This window comes from Gymnoscopelus microlampas, assembly GCF_963454915.1.
Source record: "Gymnoscopelus microlampas genome assembly, chromosome: 14".
In the NCBI taxonomy this organism is placed as follows: Eukaryota; Metazoa; Chordata; class Actinopteri; order Myctophiformes; family Myctophidae; genus Gymnoscopelus; species Gymnoscopelus microlampas.
In genome coordinates this window covers 26790894-26811473 of record NC_139951.1, presented here as the reverse complement: position 1 = coordinate 26811473, position 20580 = coordinate 26790894, and the positions used below count along the sequence as shown (strand labels likewise).

The 20580-nt window shown below is 40.9% G+C and overlaps 2 protein-coding genes across 2 annotated transcripts in view; both read left to right on the top strand.

Moving 5' to 3' along the window:
* The first annotated feature begins 536 nt into the window (after window positions 1-536).
* On the top strand, window positions 537-6266 carry LOC311060755 (uncharacterized protein). Its single transcript, XM_084079069.1, has 6 exons — window positions 537-1409; window positions 2402-2493; window positions 3116-3178; window positions 3793-3847; window positions 5065-5101; window positions 5343-6266. The coding sequence occupies exons 1-6, from the start codon at window positions 803-805 to the stop codon at window positions 5362-5364; spliced, it is 876 nt and encodes a 291-aa protein (XP_083935195.1). The 5' UTR covers window positions 537-802; the 3' UTR covers window positions 5365-6266.
* Window positions 6267-9790: 3524 nt separating this feature from the next.
* LOC311060144 (uncharacterized protein) overlaps window positions 9791-20580 on the top strand; it is a 39773-nt gene continuing 28983 nt past the window's right edge. The window contains exons 1-12 of the mRNA XM_084078273.1: window positions 9791-9928; window positions 10550-10607; window positions 11202-11231; window positions 11335-11511; window positions 12029-12180; window positions 12531-12620; window positions 13558-13630; window positions 14174-14337; window positions 18223-18325; window positions 18434-18463; window positions 18581-18757; window positions 19850-20004. Of these exons, the coding sequence (XP_083934399.1) occupies window positions 10550-10607; window positions 11202-11231; window positions 11335-11511; window positions 12029-12180; window positions 12531-12620; window positions 13558-13630; window positions 14174-14337; window positions 18223-18325; window positions 18434-18463; window positions 18581-18757; window positions 19850-20004 (1209 nt within the window). The 5' untranslated portion in view covers window positions 9791-9928. The remainder of the gene's footprint in view (window positions 9929-10549; window positions 10608-11201; window positions 11232-11334; window positions 11512-12028; window positions 12181-12530; window positions 12621-13557; window positions 13631-14173; window positions 14338-18222; window positions 18326-18433; window positions 18464-18580; window positions 18758-19849; window positions 20005-20580) is intronic.

Below are 20580 nucleotides of genomic sequence, written 5' to 3'. Positions count from 1 at the left end.
CCATGCATTCTCAATTCAATGTGGTTGTAAATGGCCCTCAGCATATTTTGCAGGTTATGAAATCATATGCTTCTAACGCTGAAACTAAAAGCCCTGCCTTGCCCCCAGCCACTCCTTGCCCATCTGGGAACATGTTCCAAATCCTGTAGTCACTATATACCTCAACTTAAATCTTTGGTTTCAGAGGAATGTCAGCTGTCAATGTATGTGCCTAGCACGCATTTCCAATGCCCCATCATCTCAGTTTCTTTCTATTTCCAGTTGCTCTGTACATCATTTTGACACCACCCCTCCCTCCCTGAGATCCATCAAAAAACTCAGCAGCCTGACTACTTGACTACTGCCCCTCCTCTCTCTCTGTCCCTTTCTTGTTCTCTGTGTGTGTGTGTGTCTCTCTCTTTGCTCGTGCACGTGTCCCCGCTCCTATACGCTGGGTTATGGGCATTCTTCCCAGACATGTGCCTCTGTCAATCAGGCACATAAACCTCATACGCTGCACACACATGCCCCCTTGTTGTCACTGCCCTCTGTGTATCCAGCATAAGGGGTTGCTCACTGCCGAGTCCGTGTTCTTGTACTCAGCCTTTCTCTGACTCAGGCGGCCAGAGCCTCTCACTCGAAGAACCCACCTCGGACTCGGAACGCTGTGACCAAAGTTTGTTTTTGTTTTGTTATTTTTCCACGGATTGTTTTTTTTAAGTCATTTTTTCCCCATTATATTTCTGTGGGGACCTCATTTATCCCGAGTGGAATTACAGTCCAGAAGAGGTTTACTCCACGTTAATTGTTTGAGTCTTCCAACATGGCAGTTATCAAAGCCTGGATGGTGGGGCTCCTCCTTGTGCTCCTGTCCCCTCTCCAGCTCCCTCTCTCTGGGATGGCGAGCGCCCAGGACTTGGCAGAGGCCGAGGGAGAGGAGGTCCACCGTGACGAAGTAGAGGAAATGGCTCACACAGAGGAGCTTGTGATGGATGATGAGGAACATGTGCACGGTGGCCACGCAGTGGAAGACGAGGAGGAGGAGGAGGTAGCGGAGGAGGAGGCCGCTGAGGAAGAGGAGGCTGTGGAGGAGGAGGCCGCTGAGGAAGAGGAGGCTGAGGAGGAGGAAGTGGAGGAAGAGGAAGCTGTGGAGGAGGAAGCAGCTGAAGAAGAGGAAGAAGAGGTTGTGGAAGAGGAGGCAGAGGAAGAAGAGGTTGTGGAAGAGGTAGTGGAAGAGGAGGCAGAGGAAGAAGAGGTTGTGGAAGAGGAGGCAGAGGCTGAGGAAGAGGAGGCTGAGGAGGAAGCACCTGAGGAAGAGGAGGCTGAAGAGGTCGAAGAGGAAGCCGCTGAGGAGATTGACGAGGAGGACGCCACTGAGGAAGATGCTGATGAAGAAGAGGAGGCTACAGCAGAGGAAGAGGAGGAGACAGGTAGCTTCTTCCTCTCATAACATGCATTGGGATTTGAGGGTGCACAAACTAGTGCAATATATATTTTAAACTGGTGTTTAATGGAATATCTCTAGGGCTGACTCCAGCTGTGAGTCTTTTGAAGTGTATTCTAACTCTCACTGTAATGGATACATGTTATTGTGAGGTTGTCTGCAAAGGCCACAGGAATGTTGTCACACTTGGGGAGTCTTTAAATAGATTGCTATATCTGTGGAGCAGCCAAGCAGTATCTAAACTATTCAAACCTGTTGATTCATTGTGACGGTGATGTGAGACATGACCAATACTGAGCGTCAAGTAGCACTGGAGTATTAGAGGCAGAAAGGCCCACTGTTATATTGCTGGCAAGATTGCTGTACGTAACGTCATAAAACGCCACCAAAAACAAGCACACCCTGTCTGGTCAGGTAGCTTACTCCTGGATTCCATGGCATTAACAATGACATGTGATTTGATTATGACTGATGCACAAAGGTCAATCAGACTTGTGCTTATTTAAGAAAGGTTCAGGTGAGTGTCAGCCTGATCTCCACCTACCAACAGCAAGCAACAAGAATCCAGACACCCTCCAGCAAACAAGCCACTATAGCCACATGAACCCTAGCGTTACATTCACCATAAATAGCAGATCTTCAAGCTCACAACGCGTCAGATTGCGATGCTTTGTGAGTTTGTAGATTTGCAGTTCCTGGCAAAGAGAAAAAATAAGAATACCAAGTGTAGAGCCCTGGGGGTCTCTGGTCAAGTATTTATTTATCAAAGCATGAAATGGACAACAGTAAGATAAATGTCATACATTGTTATTGCATTTTGAAATGTGGTTCATGTTCAGATATGGTTTTCTCCAATGCAGTGACACTGCCAGAAATATAATCTCACGGTATCTGACTACAGAGGGTGTGCATGAAAGGGCGGGCTAATTTTGTTCACAGTGTAGTAATGCACACCACTATACTGAACCCTTCTCCTAGACGAGGATGGCGTGATGGAGGAGGAGGAGGCTCCCATTGATGCTCCACACTTCCGCTCAGGCTCCCTGTGTAGTGTCTGCGCCATCTGCAAGGTAATGAAGCTGCAAAGATGATGTGAAAGTAATAATCTCATAGCAGTCCAATAATTAATAAAGTAACCCAGCAATTCCCAACCTGTGGGCTGTGAGGATATTGCAAGTGGGCCTCCAAATAACTGGCAAAACACTAACTAATGATTCTAACTGTAATTGTATTCTTGCTCTGTAAAGCACTTTGAGCTGCATTTCATGTCATGAAAGGTGCTATACAAATAAAGTTTATTATTAAGATTGGATTGTTAATATAACATTAATATAAAAAACAGAGACTTTATTATTAAGTCTATTATCATGAAGATTGGATTGTTAATACAACATTAATATAAAAAAAATTGTATATACAAAATGTCAAAAGAATGTCATGGTATTGTTTCCTTGAAAAATGAGTTTTCATTGTGATACGGATCAATAGGAACTTAATTAGTTCCATTGATCCAAGCCAGAACACAACTGATTGATTGATCATTCAAATAAACACGCGTCCCACCCCCGTTTGACCACTTGTTAAAGTAATGGAATGCCATTGTGTTGGATGTTGACTTGACCACACCTTACATGATCATTACACAGCGCATGTAAACATTGTGCACTGATGTGTGTCTCTGTCCTTCATTAGAACTGTCATTACTGTGACAAATGTCCATGTGAAGAGGGAGAGGACCATTGCCAATACTGTCACGTAAGTAGCCTTTCTCACCGGTTCTGAAAGTGTGTGTGTGTGTGTGTGTAAGTAAGTAAAAGTATCAATACTGCAATGTAGAAATACTCTGTTAAAAGTAAAGTACCAGAAGTAGAAAGTACTCATTATGCACATTGTCCCATTTCACATGTTTTCAAGTGTATAGAGATCTTCTGAAATTGGCCGAGCTCACAATGCTGCCCGAAATGAATATAGGGCTGGAGTGGCTAATGTATGTTTTGTAATTATAATCAAAATCTACAAAGTAACTAGTAACTAAATTTTCAAATAATTGTAGTGGAGTAAAAGTACCATATTTGCCTCTGAGATGCTGTGGAGTAGAAGTAAAAGTACTGACATTTTGAAATACGCCAGGAAAGTAAAAATACCTCAATATTATACTTAGGTACAGTTCTTGAGTAAATGTACTTAGTTACTTTACACCACGGGGGGGGGGGGGGGGCTGCAGTTTAAACAGTTTAGATACTTAAACCCAAGCTCACAATGCGTGCGACCTAGGAGATCTGCAGCCAACACCAAACACCATGCTGAGGTAAGGACACATCGTTGTGGGCAATAATCAAACTAACTTTGACTTCTCTCTGTTCTCCCAGGAATGCCAGCACTGCTACCTGTGCCCTCTATTGTGTGACACAGTTTGCTCACCAGGTAAATGCAATTTTCACACCAGTGATGATACCACAATTCTTGACATTTGTATCTATTGTCTTTTTTATAGTCTCCGCCAGGCCGAAAGGCACGGCCGAGACTATGTTTTGAACCCTGTCCGTCTGTCCGTCCGTGTGTCCGTGTGTCCGTCTGTCTGTGAGCAGTAGTGATGCGCGGGTCGGGTTTTTTCATGACCCGCCCCGCCCCGCGACGGAACCCAACCCGCCTCAACCCGCCCCGCGAACCCCTATATAAATCTATGGATTAACCCGCCCCGCGACCCGCGATTTTTTTTTTATTCTGTAAAATCATGGTTAGAAAATAATCCCCAAGTGTATTCAAACTGTTTTATTGTTATTATTCTTATTCTTATTAGGAATAAAGACAAAACAAGAGCATGTGATTTTATTTATTTTTTTGCGTGTGAGAGCGGCTGACCCGCTCGCCCGCAGCCCGCATAAAATTCTCCGAAATTCTGACTTGACCCACCCGCGCCGCGGGTTGACCCGCGGGTCCCGCGGGTTACGGGTCAACCCGCGCATCACTAGTGAGCAGCTAATCTCCGGCGCTGTTGGCCCGGTCGCTACGAAACTGTGCACACACACTCCCTGGATGCCAAAGCCGAACTTCTGCCCCACATTTTTCAGATTGGCCTGTTATAGCGCCACCAGGAGGCCGATCTTAGTAAAAAAAAGATATATTACTCCTACAGTGATAGGAGATGCGATTTCCGTGAAATTTTGCACGCACATTTCCACTAGGCCGAGGAAGAAATGCCACTTGAAAATGTTCAAATAAGCTATAACAGGCCGATTCGTGTTTTTACCTAAAACTTCACCGATCGGCACACAAACTCAATATTTCATATTCCATCCTAATTGGCTAACATTTGTTTCCAACGTTTGCAGTATAGGTCCGTTTTGAACAAAATGCCTCAAATCATAAACGCAGTGTGCGGTTTCTGTGAAGTTCTGTGCGCACATCCCCACTGGACCGAGGAAGAAATGCCACTCCTTTCACATTGGCCTGTTATAGCGCCACCAGCAGGTCTAATTTAGCAAAACACATTTTTGGAACAAATGTCTCAAATCATGAATGTCCGATTGCCATGACAGGAAGAAGTGGCACCATTTTCACATTGGCCTATTATAGCGCCACCAGGAGGCCACCTTTTTCTGGGCACTTTTTCTAGTTCTTATATTATTCTTATCTTTCAGGTGGCTTTCTGGATGAGCTAACCGGGTCCCTCTTCGGGTATGTCAATATATTTTTTTATGGACACACACACACACACACACACACACACACACACACACACACACACACACACACACACACACACACACACACACACACACACACACACACACACACACACACACACACATCTCTGCATTTCACACAATCTGGACAGCAATCATCAGTATATTACAGTAGTTATTTTCATGCAGTGTGATGCTCAGCTCATCTATGTTATAACCTCTGTATTTCCCAGGACCTTCTCCTCTCTACTTTGAGCACGCTGGAAGCTGTGCCCTTGGACACCACCGTGTGGATGCACCAGGCCTTCCGTTTTGGAGCTCCGATGTTTACTTTTCACATCACCGACTTTGGCCTTGAGGTCACAGGAATGCTTGTCAATATGTTTTGACAGTCATTAGGAAATGAAGATAGTCTTTGTTTTTGGTGTAACTCTTGCATAGATAGGATATCTCCACTAGCTCTGACATCTCAAACAAGATTTGATTGCATAGTTTAATGTAACCACTCAAAACTATACTAGGCTTCATCCTTTTTTCCCTGTACACCAAATCTCTTCGTTGGAAATAGCAGATCTACAAGCTCACATCTGCTTGTAGATCTGTTATTTTTGCTGAATATTCGCCCCAGCTTGTAGATCTGCTATTTCTTTCTGAATGTTCTAGTACTATTTCAATCTCTTTACTCAGGAGCTTTATTAAACAAATATATACTGTATTTTTTAATTGGAAAATGTGTTCCACAAACGGCATCAAACAGACATTGGAGCAAAAGAGAAACAATTGCTCCCTTAGCAGAGGCCAAGTACAGGTTTCTCGGTTGCAATAATACACAGGAAAGATTAGAGTTGTGTCTTTAATCTCTTTGCTCCATTTACATTTACAAAACAACACATAAGATGAGCTTCACGTCATAATATTGCAGAAATTCTTATTGTATATTGTACTTTTTACCACCATGTTATGACAAAAACAACTTGTATTGTACTACTGATTCCCATCTGAAAATAAACTAATGTCAATGTAATTGTCATTACAGTGTTTGTCTATACGGAATTACTGCTCAATAAGGAATGCTGCCTGGTTGAGGATATTTTATAACGCAACAAGTTGTAAGAAAAGGTATTTATTAACGTCAAAATACATAAATAAATACATTTCCGGTACATTTCTATTGCATACGTCATTTGGCGCGAATGTCGGGGGCAGACACTTGCAAATGAAATGGTGTTTGATAGTGTTTAGAGAAGTTGCAAGAAACACAGTTATGTGGAATGATTATTGTGAAGTAGTAAACAAAAATAATACACAGTATGGCTTTGTTGTTACAAATAGACATTTTTCAATACATATTGAATATTCAATCAATAGTATAACAGAGTGGAATTAAGTTGTATTATAGGGTATGACATGTTTTGGAAGGCAATCATTTAAGAACAAGATGTATTGTTTGCCAAACCAACTGTGCATCTGAACTGTCCAAGATGAAATGATCCTACATGTGTCTGAAATAATCTTTATTGCCTGGTATGTTTGTTTGCACATAATATTTGCAAACAAACATACCTGGCAATAAAAAAAAGTTATTAATATTATACATCTGTCTCAGTGAGGTTGATGCATTACACTGAAGCAATAGAAACATCTCAATTGTTATATAACTATTGACTCAAATATAAAGATGAGCAACAATATTAAGATGTAAAGATGATCTAGGCAGGCAACATCATGATTACTGAAACTGTGGTTTGGTGTAGTGTCTACATTAGTGTTTGCATTACTCGCACACCTTTGAAGACATAAGACAAAGAAGAACATTCTCAAACTTGCACTGGTTATGAACAGTTCTCCTTTTGTTTGGCCTTTGCTAATGTGATGTCATAACATCTCTGACTAAATTGGCACAGTAGATATACACCTACAGTATATCCACGGTACATACTGTACTGCAGTGGTGTCACTCATACAGCATATAAGTTCTTTATTGAAAGTATCTCACCAAAGAGGTGCACCGCAGATGTATGCAATGGACCAAATCAATAGACTGAGAATTTAAACATTATAAATAGCATAGATAAAGTTATATTAATACCAGTTATTAAAGGGCACAATTCATAACTGACTTAATTTCTTGAACTGTTCTCATTTTGTGTAAGTACACTGTTGTTTATATACAGTACCTGTATGCATGATTTATATCTTTCTTTTAACCATGCACTTACGGTGTATATAAATCGTTATTCTATATCGGTATGTAATGTATCGTTGTCTTAAAAACATTAAGCTTGATTTAACATCCTTAAGTAGCATAAGTTTGTATCTATAACTAAGGGTGATCAGATCTATGTAGTGTTTCCAGAACTATACCTGTAGCATTAGCCAATGAGGAGAATGTCCACCTTCAAAATTAAGCTGATTGACTGGCCAATTGCAAACTCATGCTGGCATTCTTGCTGTTAAAGGTATTGTGAGGTCTATTGTTCTGTGTAAAGCACCTATCAAATCTCAGGGATTATGTAGGATAAACAGACAACATCAGAGTTATTCGTGTTTAGCTGTGGGCCTACAGTCGCTGGGTTTAATGTCAAATATGTTTTAATGTAAAGGCACACCTACACTATAATCTTCCAAGAAACGCATTTCAACTAACGTAATGTTGCACATTTTTTAAATGTAATTATTTTTGCAACAATAACCCATTTTGAATCATGCATGAATTTGAAATTGCTTTCTTCAATTGGCATTTCACAGCAAATACTGTGAAATGCTCAGGATGCTGATCTAAGGCGTTTGATTTAATTCCTCCTCGCTGAGCTGAGTCACTTGTATTAAGCTTACATAATTTCCTCTTTGTACTGTTCTTTAGGAAACAGTGCCAGTAAGGCATGGCTGGATTAGTGCAATGAGGCGTGACTAAATGCAGGGTGATAAGGTTTTTAGGGGGGAGGACATATTGAAGGGCAAGTGGGGAAGTTTTGTATGTTGTGTAAACGCGGAAACGACGACTATAAACATCTCAAGCAATTGCACATTTGACTCTCGCTCCCTTTTGCCCCTTTCCCATTGATGGAAATAGGACTGTGATTTTCTCTGATCTTGGCACAATGATTTATTTTGTCTTATTGACATTTAGAGAGAGGTTGTTATAATACATTTTAGTTAGATCTTCCACCTCTCTTATCCCTGAGGTGTCATCTGACTCTGCAATTTTTATGATGCTGCTGTTGTCATGTACACACAGTCATATATAAACAGACTGTACAATAGGGGATGTACTCATTGTACTGTAAGCTACAATAGAGGACTGAGACAGCAGCAATGAGCATGATGTTCCTAAGAGAACTAATGTAGTGTTTTACCTACTATACCGGTATTCTCACTGTCAGGAAATCAAATAGCCAAGTACAAATAGCATTGTCCAGATCTAAAATCCTGTCACCTAGGCTGGACAAGAACTAATGCAACAGATAATCATTCTCACGTATAACATTTGCTATTTGATAATTTGTTGACTCTTAGATAGGTAAAAAAAAATATGAAAAAAAATATCACTTGGATTCTGGTAGTATTAGGCATGCTAAATGATATACAAAAAATGCTAGGAAAATGTATTTACCGGATTTTCAAGATGGCTGCTAGGAGCTTTAAAATGGCCATATCCCAATTGAAAGAATGTCGACAAAATATGTGTGTCACTTAATTCTGGTACCTCCTCTATACATGCTTTAGAATATACTAAAATCTAGGAAAATATACCTTCCGGATGGCGTCCAAGATGGCTGCCGGGAGCTTAAAATGGCTATATCTCAAATTACTTTTCAACATAGAAAAGTGGTTTTGGTGTCTAACCCTAGGATTTAGGGCTAAAGGAATGCAACTGAATCAGTGAAATGACCACAAGTGAATTATTTATCACCAAATCCAAGATGTCGACCCAAGGTGGGACAGCATCTTTAAATTATTACGTAAAAATATGTGACAGTTGTTCATTGTTTTATGTTGTTTTAATGTAATTAAAAGACATCACCTTGCCACCTTGGATTTGGCAACAATTAATTAACTGATGGTAATTTCACTGATTCAGTTCATCCTCCCCTCTGAAGGAAAGGGGTGCCACCTGCTTTCCACCCCTTCTTCTTCTATAAGCCTTGAGGGGAGACCTCTCCCATCTTCATTGGCCATTTTAAGCTTCCGGCAGCCATCTTGGATTTTAGTATGTTATTTAGCATGCCCAATATTACCAGAATATATTGGGGGGGGGGGGGGGGGGGGGGGGGAAACATACTGTATATTGACCTGTCTGACTAGTTGGGCCGAAATGGACAAATATAAAATATGATAAACATGAGGACGGTGGTACCACTGACATTTTTGAGTGCAGTAAAGACATGGAACAAATGTAGTAAGAAAAACAGGATCAAAACAAAGGAGGAAAACCTGCACAAAAACAAAACTAGGATTTAGTTCATTGACCATCAAGTTCCATCACAATAAAATGTGTCTTCATTTTGGTTCACTGGTGGCGTCTCTCCAGTCTAGAGCCACCTGTATTTTGTAGTGCACGGTTCAAAAATATGGCAACTGATACAAACTAATACAAACGAGTTTCCATGAAACTTAATGTTGTATACACACTGGGCCCCCTCCCATATCCCATGGGAGGGGGCCATGGGATATGGGATATCCTATATCCCTGACTTCAAACACCTTGAGATGCTTGTTTCTCGCCTCCCACGTCCCAAGCTGAATTTATTTGAACTTGTTGGATTTTGATGCATCAACCTCTCTCTTCGCATTAGGAAGGAGAAACCTGGATATTAAGGTAAGTGATTGTCACAACCACTTTGTAACATAGAAACAATGGGTGTATCACCATTGCAGTAGGCTCTTGACAATCTGTGAGAGATGTTTTGTCAATGAAATTTGCAATGACATTTTCTGATCTGGAGAATGGAGTGGAATTACATATTTATTATAATTTCTCACTGCAATTAAATAGCTTGTTGTACAATGGACTCTGAACCACAGTACAATGTTTTAGTAACTGCCCTGTTTGGTGGTGGGAGATAAATACGTTTTGGCCTCTGCACCAACTAATAAATAACCAGGATCAACTGTCTGTACTTTGTCTCATATTTATCTTATCAGAAATATAAATCTAATAACGAGCACATCATTTGGTGTGGCCGTTTTCAGTTAGTTGTGCAACCGGCGCTTTCAAGGTTTTATGCAATTGCACTTTCAATATAGCTGTGGCAACATTTGTATTGCAAGACAAATGGCAGTGTTTTTGAAAGATAATTGTCACGGTTACATGCATAGTTACATGCACAATACAGTTGTGGCAACAGCTGTATTGCAAGAGAAATTGCAACATTTGCATTTTTTACTGTATATAACCCAGTGTGACTGTTAATTATTTTATCTATTTCTTCATCCAAAGATGCTTCTACCTTGCCTTCTGCTATATCTGTGCTTGGCAGTATTTTCTGAAGCATCTGGTGAGTGCACTGCAATAACTTATGCTGTATGACTCTGTGCCGTATACTATACATATGGTTGTGAATTTAAATAAGGCTATGGGTACAGTATGTATTAAATCAATTATCACCTGGCTGACGACATTCATTTTTGCCCTTGCCCAACCTTGGGTAACAACGAATGCCCAGGGCCAAGAGTTCAAAACTTTTATTCTGAGTGGATTAGATTTGGATTTTGGGTAGTAAGAAAAGAAAAGAAAAAAAAGGAAAGAAAAGGGATTGGGATCACTTTGATATCCGTTCTTTGATCATAGAATTATCTCAGCAAACATTATGTCAATAAAAAATATACGTTTTATTAATCAAATAACAGTCAAAATCCCAATCTGATACACTCGGATAGGGATTAAATGTTCTGAACTCTTTGGCCCAGGTGACAATCTATAGAGTAGACTTTTTTTTCCCCTGGGTGAGGAGAGTGATAAAAGGGCTGAGAGGGTGAAAACTGATATCAGCCATAGGGCCTCGCTTATAGCTCGGGGGGATATCCTGCTGACCCCTTGGTCTTGTGAAGCTGTTCTATTTGGACCCAATATGCAATGTCTTCTCTTTCAGGAGGCAGTGATTGGTGCTATAATGGCTGTGGTAAGGACCGTTTTTATACTGCACAGTATATCTGGATCAAAATGCAAGTAGATTATTCACTGGTGTGTGGTATATTAATATCAAGTCTTAATATTTCTGTCAGAAAACACTCCCAGCCACTGGGGTGACATGCCTGGTGCTTACTGTGGAGGAAACAGGCAGTCTCCCGTCAATATTCTCACCAGCCATGTCGTATCGGACTCCAACCTCAGTAACTTCACGCTTCACAACTTCTCCAACCCGCATGTCCTAAAGTCTCTTGTCAATAACGGCCATACAGGTAATATACTTACATCATACAAATCATCAGTGTGAGCCCTTCCTTTTTTCCATTCCGTTTTGTCCGCCATGCTCTGATGTGAGTGTGTGCTGTTTACAGTAAATGCATCATATACCAACTATGCCAACAACAGTAAATGTGGAAAACATCCCAGGCTAACTATAGCTCTGTATATTGCAGTGGTCCTCACTCTTCAAACATGTCAAGGACCCCCAGATTGATCTGTATTTGCCCACGGATCCCCATTTTTTTTTTTCACAGATTGTGTGCGAGGGACCCCCTTAAGGGAAAATATCTCAACCTTTGTCAAGATTTGTCAAGATATTTCAAAAATAGCAGATCTACAAGCAGTGAATTTGTAGATATGCTATTTTCTTACAGCCGAAAAATGTTAAAGGGTCTTAATTGTATAAACTATTCCTCATTTAGCTGAGCTAACCACCTCAAGGACAACTGGGGGTCGCAGCTCCCCAGACCCCACTTTAAGAAGCATGGTATATTGTGTCACCCTGTTTAGTGAAGTGCAATTTGGAGGAGAACCAGGTAGAAGTGAGTGGAGGAGGCCTCAATGGAAACTACTCTACTCTCCAGTTTCACTTCCACTGGGGAGATACAGAATATCACCCCGGCTCAGAGCACACCGTGGATGAGCACAGATACCCCATGGAGGTAATATATTGCAGTGTTTCACAATCATTTTCATCTCAAGGACCCCCACATGTATTTGTATCACATTGCGAAGTGTTGTGAGCTTGTAGATCGTTTATTTTCAAATATCCAAAGTATAAAATAGTTCAATGTGGTTGAAGAGATTTTGATGCTATTTTACCTCATTTTGCTGTGGACTCCCTGGAACCTCCCAAGGACCTCTGGGGCTCCACGGATCCCACTTTGAGAACTGCTGATATATTGGATGAAGTTATCATGCTGAAGGGATTACTGTATCTTCAACAATTTGCTTGTTTTTGTTTTGTTTTGTTTCACTTGTGTTTACTTGTGAAATGATTTGATCTCCACAGATGCACATTGTCAGCCTGAAGAAAGGTCTTACTGTAGAGGAGGCCAAGGCTGATCCAGAGGGAATCGCGGTTCTGGGCTTCTTCCTAAATGTACGTTGCCACACTTTAAAATAGTTTCTGAAGAAAAAGATTTTCAGCAATGTGAGCTTCTATAACATTTGACAAAAAATGTGGGGACAGTTGTACAAGTGTACACAAGAGGTCATTACCTGTTTTCACTTGGAAAATATTTCACATGTGATCATCTGGACATTTTGACATCACAGGGTCAAATCTTAGTGCTCTGGGAGCACAACCATCACTCTCAAATATTGAAAATTAGACAGAGTGAAAGCTTGGGTATGTTGTCATGGCATGAACACACCATAGCAGTGTTCTTTCTCGTCTGACACAAACAATTTCTTGGGACCGCATATCAGCCTACGATGTACAGAAGATCGTCACCATAACTTAATCCAAATAACATATTTGGCTGATAAGAAGTCACATGTCCAACTCAAATGTTTTCAGCTCATGGAGTTCCTTAATGGGAGGATATTCCTAGTAATGTGACGATGTTATGAATTAAGGAGAGAGAACTGGCTTCAACTGGGATTGCAGTGTCATTGCTGTACAAACTACAAACATATGACAATGAATAGCAATTTAGATGCTATCATCTGCATTTAAGTTGCAATACCCTCCATTGACAGCCCATTCTGATTGTATTAAACAACAATAAGCTCACCAATATTGCACCTGTACAGGCAGCTTGGGTTATCCTCTTTGTCTCTGTCAAGACTGTTGACATGTTATGAGCACCCTTCTGTCAATAAACTGTGCAGTCATGAGACCTCAGAGTTTGGAAGCGGTCGTTGGAAATCACTCGCACTCCAGATAGTATCTAAGTTGCTTGCGGCTATGACAATTAGTGGTTCATCTTCAATCTGATGTATTTATCTGTGATTTCCCAATGTGGTATATATGTATGTATATAGCTTGATAATAAAAAAAACACTACAATAACAACATAATTTCTTCTCTGTAGGAAACAGAAGAAGGAGCTACCTCACAAACATGGGAAGATTTCACATCTTACCTGGTGAACATCACCTCTAACGGTTGGTCCACTGTTTCACTTGGTCACTCAAATCTCCACCAGGCCTACCCGGGGTACTTGGCCCCTGGTGTGACCATTGTCATGGCAGACCCCTGAACAGTGTTTGTGCCGCGTTTGGTGCGGATCAGAGATAAATATTGTGTGATAGGTTGACACTTTGGCCTGAGGGTGGCACTAGAGGCAAGGTCATGGGGTCGGGGATTATCCTCCGGGGAGCATGAATGTGCTCAGCAACATTTCATGGCAATCCTCCCATACAATTTTGGGATATCTTGTAAGAAAGTAGAATCTTTGGCCCAAGGATGGTGCCTTCATTGATCTGATGATGGCCGACTGGGTAGACTCTGTTTTTGCACCTAAATGAAGAGAATATATTTTTAATAATGGAGCAAATTACGCACTGCTTTTGTCATGTTCTGCATGTGAAAGCAGCACCTTGACTGTGGCTGCTCAAGTACAGACCTTGATCGTCTCTGTAGCTGTAGCAGTTCATTTAAAGACAATGTATTTATGAACATTTTTTTTATTTGATTTCCATTCTTAGGCTCTACGGTTAACATCAAACACAACATCTCTATCAGTGATCTGATTGGAGGTGTGGATCTGACAAAATTCTATCGTTACATGGGTTCCCTGACCACCCCCACCTGCAACGAAGCAGTGGTTTGGACCGTGTTTCAGGAACCAATTAACGTCAGCAAAGAAACGGTGAGCACACATACCCACGCACGCACACACGCATGTTATGGAAAACCAAGTTCCCTTATGCCACTTATATACTCAAGGAGGAGGACCAAAGGTCAACAAGACCTTACAATACAATATGGCACCCAGCTAAGACAGGAACTCCCCGGCCGACACCTTGGACAGAACAAAAGCATCACCTTAAGGCCCATTCATGCTCGACGTAAGACCCTTAAGTAAGCATAAGGAACGGAGGGGGAGACCAAAAAGGGGAGGGGGGATTGTCCGTCGATTATGTCATCCGTCAGGTTGAGCTCTGAGCTCAACCTGACGTACGTTCACTGCTTCCCTCTGGATGATGAATAGCCTCTTGGCCCTAATCACGCATAAGAAACGTGTCAAACTATGAATGCACTGAATGCACTGACTGAATGTAAAGAACGTACCAGTTCCTCACCCCCGACGTACGTCAATCCCCATCTCTGTCTAGTATGTACGGCACTTTAGGCGATTGATCTGCAAAATGGTTGAATCAAGACAGGCCTTCAGGCCGAGGTGTTACTCACACCCTAGCTACTGTAGACTTCATATTTCCCATTACACAGTACAGTACACACACACACACACACACACACACACACACACACACACACACACACACACACACACACACACACACACACACACACACACACACACACACACACACACACACACACACACACACACACACACACACACATTGCTCCTAAATGAGTATCTTTATTTATTTTTCAATTGTAAATTGAGTCAATTTAGAGTAATCAATTAACATGACAAGTATTTTTTTTCTCCCCTAATGAAACATTTAAAAAATAAAAAAATAAAAAAGGGTCTCATAAGACAGAAATAAAACACATTTTAAACATCATCAACAACAACAACAAGAACAACAACAACCAAAAACTGAAACTTAAAGACACACATCAGTCAACATTGCAATCTGCAGGACAGCACTCACAGTCACAATGACACCCTGATAACAATACACCACCAGACCTCATTCAATTCTCAGGAATGAAAGGTACAATTTGGAAGAAAGGACTCCATATTTTCCAGTATTTTTTGGTGGTGCCACTCAAAGACAGAATAGAATAGAATACTTTATTGGCAATTTTCAAATCACAGTGTCAGTCACCATTCAAAAACGCCAATGTGGATTAGACACATGTGATACATAAAACCACACGCAACATACTGCAGCATCCCTCACTCTGGACAGGTAATTAAGCAGGTATTTGGGAACTGAACCATGTAGGATCCTGAAAACCAAACACATTGAGATACTCTCTCCTCCACTCTTACCCACCCTAGACTACTGAAGGAGCAGAGGTTAGATGAGACCTGGGGTTCATTTTTAGAAGTAACCTTACTAGCTTGTTTTGGGAAGTCTGCCATTCTGTCTTCAGTGACTTAGAGATGCCATATTGTACAAAGGGGTATATATGCATAGTCAAAGTGACACTGTCAGATGATTTCCAATTTATCAGGATTAGTCTCGTAGCCAATAAGGTGACAAAAGCCAGAGCATCGGGCTTTTGCTAGCACCATGCACCTCATGGTACTTTAGCACCACAAAGGCATTAAAAACAAATCTGCAGACCTCTCAAAACAAACTGGTCAGGTTACTACAGTACTTGGCCTCACACCCAGAACTCACCTACCCTTATGCTACCCCTGTGGCTCAGGGTAGAGGGCAGAGTAAAAGCAACTTGCAATGGGCCTGGTCTTCAAGTTACGGAAGAAAACAGGGATACCCATGTCTAGACTACTTCAATAGCGTACGAGACACACACAGGCACAACACCAGAGGGAGCTCCACTGATACCTCACTCAACCCAGACTTCATGGCACAAACATGGGGTCAAATTCGTTCTACTTCTATGCCACCAAAATGTGGAATGCCCTCCCAACAAACATAAAAAGTGTGACTCCTTTTGTCCTTACCATCTTTCAAAACCAGCCATAAAAGAGCACCTGTCTGCCTTTTGTGAAGAGTCCTAGAAAAGCCCTCTAAACTTAACACCAAAAAGGACCCCACCCCCCTAATTGTTCACTGTACATATACATTCATTAGTACTAGTGTTGATTATGTCTTGTTTATTATTGTATATTAATGTATGTCTTTAAATGTCTTAATGAATTGAATACCCAGGACCACTAATGGAAACAAGCCCCCAGGACTTTTTGTGTTATCCTTTTAACAATCTATGTAAAACGTACCACTGTTACTGTACAATCTGCAAACTGTTTGCAGATAAAGTATTCATTCAATCAATCAATCAATCAATCAATCTTTCTTAAATTTAGGGAGGGAAGGCAAAGAAGGGAAACCCCCAAATTATGCACCAACAGCATGGTCCCACATTTTCCCCTGTTACCTCTGATAAAGAAATAAAAATCTCTGTCCAATAATGGAGGGGTGGACAAAGCCAGAACGTATGTATGAGGTCTGCTGTAGCGTGTTGACATCTATCACAGGCTGATGATCCTAATAAATTCTAGATAACCGAGCCTTTGTATAATAAGTACGATGTAGTACTTTACACTGAATAAGAGAATGTCTCGCACGAATAGAAGACCCATGGACACGCTTCAAAATCTCCTCCCAAACCTCCTCTGAGATCTCTTCCCCCAGATCCTCCTCGTAACAAACAGGGCGTAACAGACACATAGGATCATAAATATATGAAATGACGCCAGTGCAGACTTATTTTTGAGAAGCCTGCCCTAAATACAGAAGCCTAGTTCAGGGTCTCCCTGATGTTTCCATGCCAAGGACCCCCAAATAGCCATAGACTCTGGCTGCGCCCTCCTATTGCAAAATGGCTTAAAAAAAGGGGCAAAAAAGAAAATTGCAGAATAGCCAAATTATAAAACAGAGTGATTAACACGTGCTTTGTGTATCGCTATGTTACAGTAAGTCTGCATGCTATTCAATGGCATTTGTACATAATCTCTCCATCTCCCTTATCAGTTTTTTCTTACTGTACGCACCAACGCACGTATCTCTCGCGTGTCATCTCGGTGACAGCTACAGTACCTGTATTTCCTTAAACGGGCCATCGGTCACACATCGGTCATGTCAGTCTGTTCCTTGCCAGGTTTGACAGTCAGGTGACTCCCCTCAGGAATTATTGACATATTATTATGACTACTTGGTTTGACTTCATCCATGACTGTAACTCTAACTTGGCATATCAATGTACCGTATACACCACTGACCTACAGGTGATTCATTTGATATTTAATCTTTCAGAAATCCTTGTAAACTATACCGTCAACACTGTGGTTCATAGGGCAGTGAAGTAAACGTCATTGTTGCCCTTTCCACCTGTTTCTCTGCTCTCCATTTGAGACGATGGCCTGTATTATTAACCCTATGGAGGTGGAATCTGTGATACACTAATAGTGGAAAGACTCAGTAACTGGCGGCTATAATAGCTAAGTGGGTAGAGAGGCCGTCTGTGTCGAAGTGTCCCTGAGCAAGACACTTAACCCCTAAATGCTGCCCGGGTGCTGTATTAATGGCAGGATTGGCAGCCACTGCTCCTAATAGTTTTGATGGCTTAAATGCAGTGGAAAAATATCATGTATGTGCAAATATACAGTGACAAATAACCCCCCCCCCCCCCCAAATGAAAAAGAGAAAGAGAAAAGAAGATAAGGGTGTCAAATGATTTTCCTTTCGGAAGATTAATGTGACAAATTGGAGAGACTGTCGCATGAGGTTAAAGTCATACTGTGTGTAACATTCCAGACATGGCTGGGAAGTTCAAGTTGGAACATACCATAAGTCTCAACGACTTTATGTTGAGGCCTTGTGTTCAAGGATTGTGAACACAAGTTTTTTGACAAATCTTTTTTTAGATGAAACTGTTCCCAAAGAAGACTGCGCTCAGCAATGTGTTTCGGCCACCAAAGCCTCTAAATGGACGCCATGTATATTCTTCCCCTGCAATTCCAACTACTGGTGAGCTGGTCTACAATATCATGGAAGCAGTACCAACAACCTTTGTGATGAGATTAACTGATACGATAAATACATCTGTTTTTTTTGTTTTGTTTTTTCATTCTGTAGGCCATCCATGGTGCTATGATAATCACTGCAGTAAGTAGAATGATTGGTTTGATTTCTTAGGTGCCCAGCCCTTTTTGGCCTAGGCTATAGCCTATGACACTATTTTAAGATACATAGACATGATATCAAAATATACATTCTCCTCAGACTACAGTCCCACTAAATGGCATCTTCTGCCTAACTCCCACTGCGATGGCGAGAGGCAGTCACCTGTCAACATAGAGACCAAGAGTGTCATGGAGGATGATACACTTGATGCTTTTACCTACACCAAGTTTGATGACAAGCACTCCATGAAGTACATCATTAACACAGGACACGCAGGTTGGTGTTGAGGGTTCATTGCAGGGATTTGTTTTATTCACATTAACCTTGGCGTCCCTATTTTGTACATGTCGAAAATTCTCCAAAATAGTATAGACCTACAATATTGTATGATCAATTTACACAAGTCTGTATGAAAGTGTTGCACAGCTAAAATATCAGATGTACAAGCTCATGACGTGCTGTGAGCTTGTAGATCTGGTATTTTTGTCTTATGACATGTCAGGCTTAAAGGGGAATTTCCCTTTATAACACTTCTGGGGTAATTGCAACGTCTACTCTGGCTTTTGTATGCTCCCCAGACAGTTTTTAAGATTCTTGATTCAATATCTAGATATTTGATAACTACCATGTTAGACTCATTAAAACACTGCTTCAGGTGACTGATATTGTAGTTCTAATGAATTAGGTGCCCACATTTCTTCTATTCATTTTTCAATTATTTAAACATTTGTTTCCAATGAGTAACATGGTTAACATGCTGGGCCCATTCAAAACAGCCCTAAAAACTCATCTTTATGGAGGCCAAAAGAGGAGCTAGTACCAGTTTCCCTGTAGACAGACGACCCCCCCCCCCTCCCCTTTTTTTGTATATATTTTTTATTTTTCATGCTTTTTTGTACAGAGTGGTATTTTTTATCTGTATTTATGTTGATTTTTGAACTGTTTGGTTGCTACTATATATGTCTATGAAATGAATTCAAGGACCCCAACGGAAACAAGTCCGCAAGGACTATTTTGGTCGGACCTTTTAGACAAAAGTATTATAAATGTAACTGTGTTGTTTTACATTATTTTGCCTAATAAAAATTCAATCAATCAATTTCAAAACAACAAGGAGTTGGAAGTTGAATGGGCTTATAAAGAAAGGGGGCATGTCTGATCATTTTAAATATTGAATCAAGCAACTTGAAAACTGTCTGGGGTGCACACAAAAGCCTGGGTAGATGTTAAAATGACCCCAGAAGTGTTTTAAACAACCCATCCAGACATGAATGAGTAAATTGACATTATCTAACTCTTGCTGTACTCACTTAGCACTTCATTTACTCCACATCTCACTAACGTACTGTACTCATTTCTGCCTCCCAGTGAAATGCATGCTGAAGGATGATATGGTGGAGGTGTCGAAGGGTGGCTTGGATCACACCTACTCCACCCTGCAGTTCCACTTCCACTGGGGAGATGATTCGGACAAGACCGTGGGTTCAGAACACACAGTGGATTTCAAGAGGTACCCAATGGAGGTACAGTAAATTAAATCAATCCAGCTGGAAGGTGCTGGAAGTGATATTGTTAGAAAAGTTTTTTTGTGAATTCTTTTACACTCTATATAGAGTTTTTACACTCAATATAGACTTTACATTTCGTCTGCTTGTTTTACCCACTTTCGATGTCACTTTTAGAATTTGTAGCTGGAGAGACCCCTAATACAGAACAAACAGAACAACTCTATATCAGTGGTTCTCAACCTGTTGGTCGGGACCAACAGTGGGTCCCCAAATTATTTTGGGGGTCCACTCCCAGATGATTTGCTTAATGTACAACATCGTTTTCTCACTCAACAGTAAACACATCAACATACAATCATGTGAGTGTAGGCCTATACAGGGTATCTGCACATTTCTAAAGTGACAATTACATTTTTCAATACCTCAAATAGAAAACAATAAAAAAATAAAAAAATAAGAACAAGAAGAATAAGACCATTACTGTCACGATCTGTGACATGCTCTGTCTCCCTGTTGTGTTTTCATGTACTTGTTGTTTCCCAGTTATAGTTAGTGTTTTACTTTTCAGTTGTGTCCCTGTTATTCTGAAGT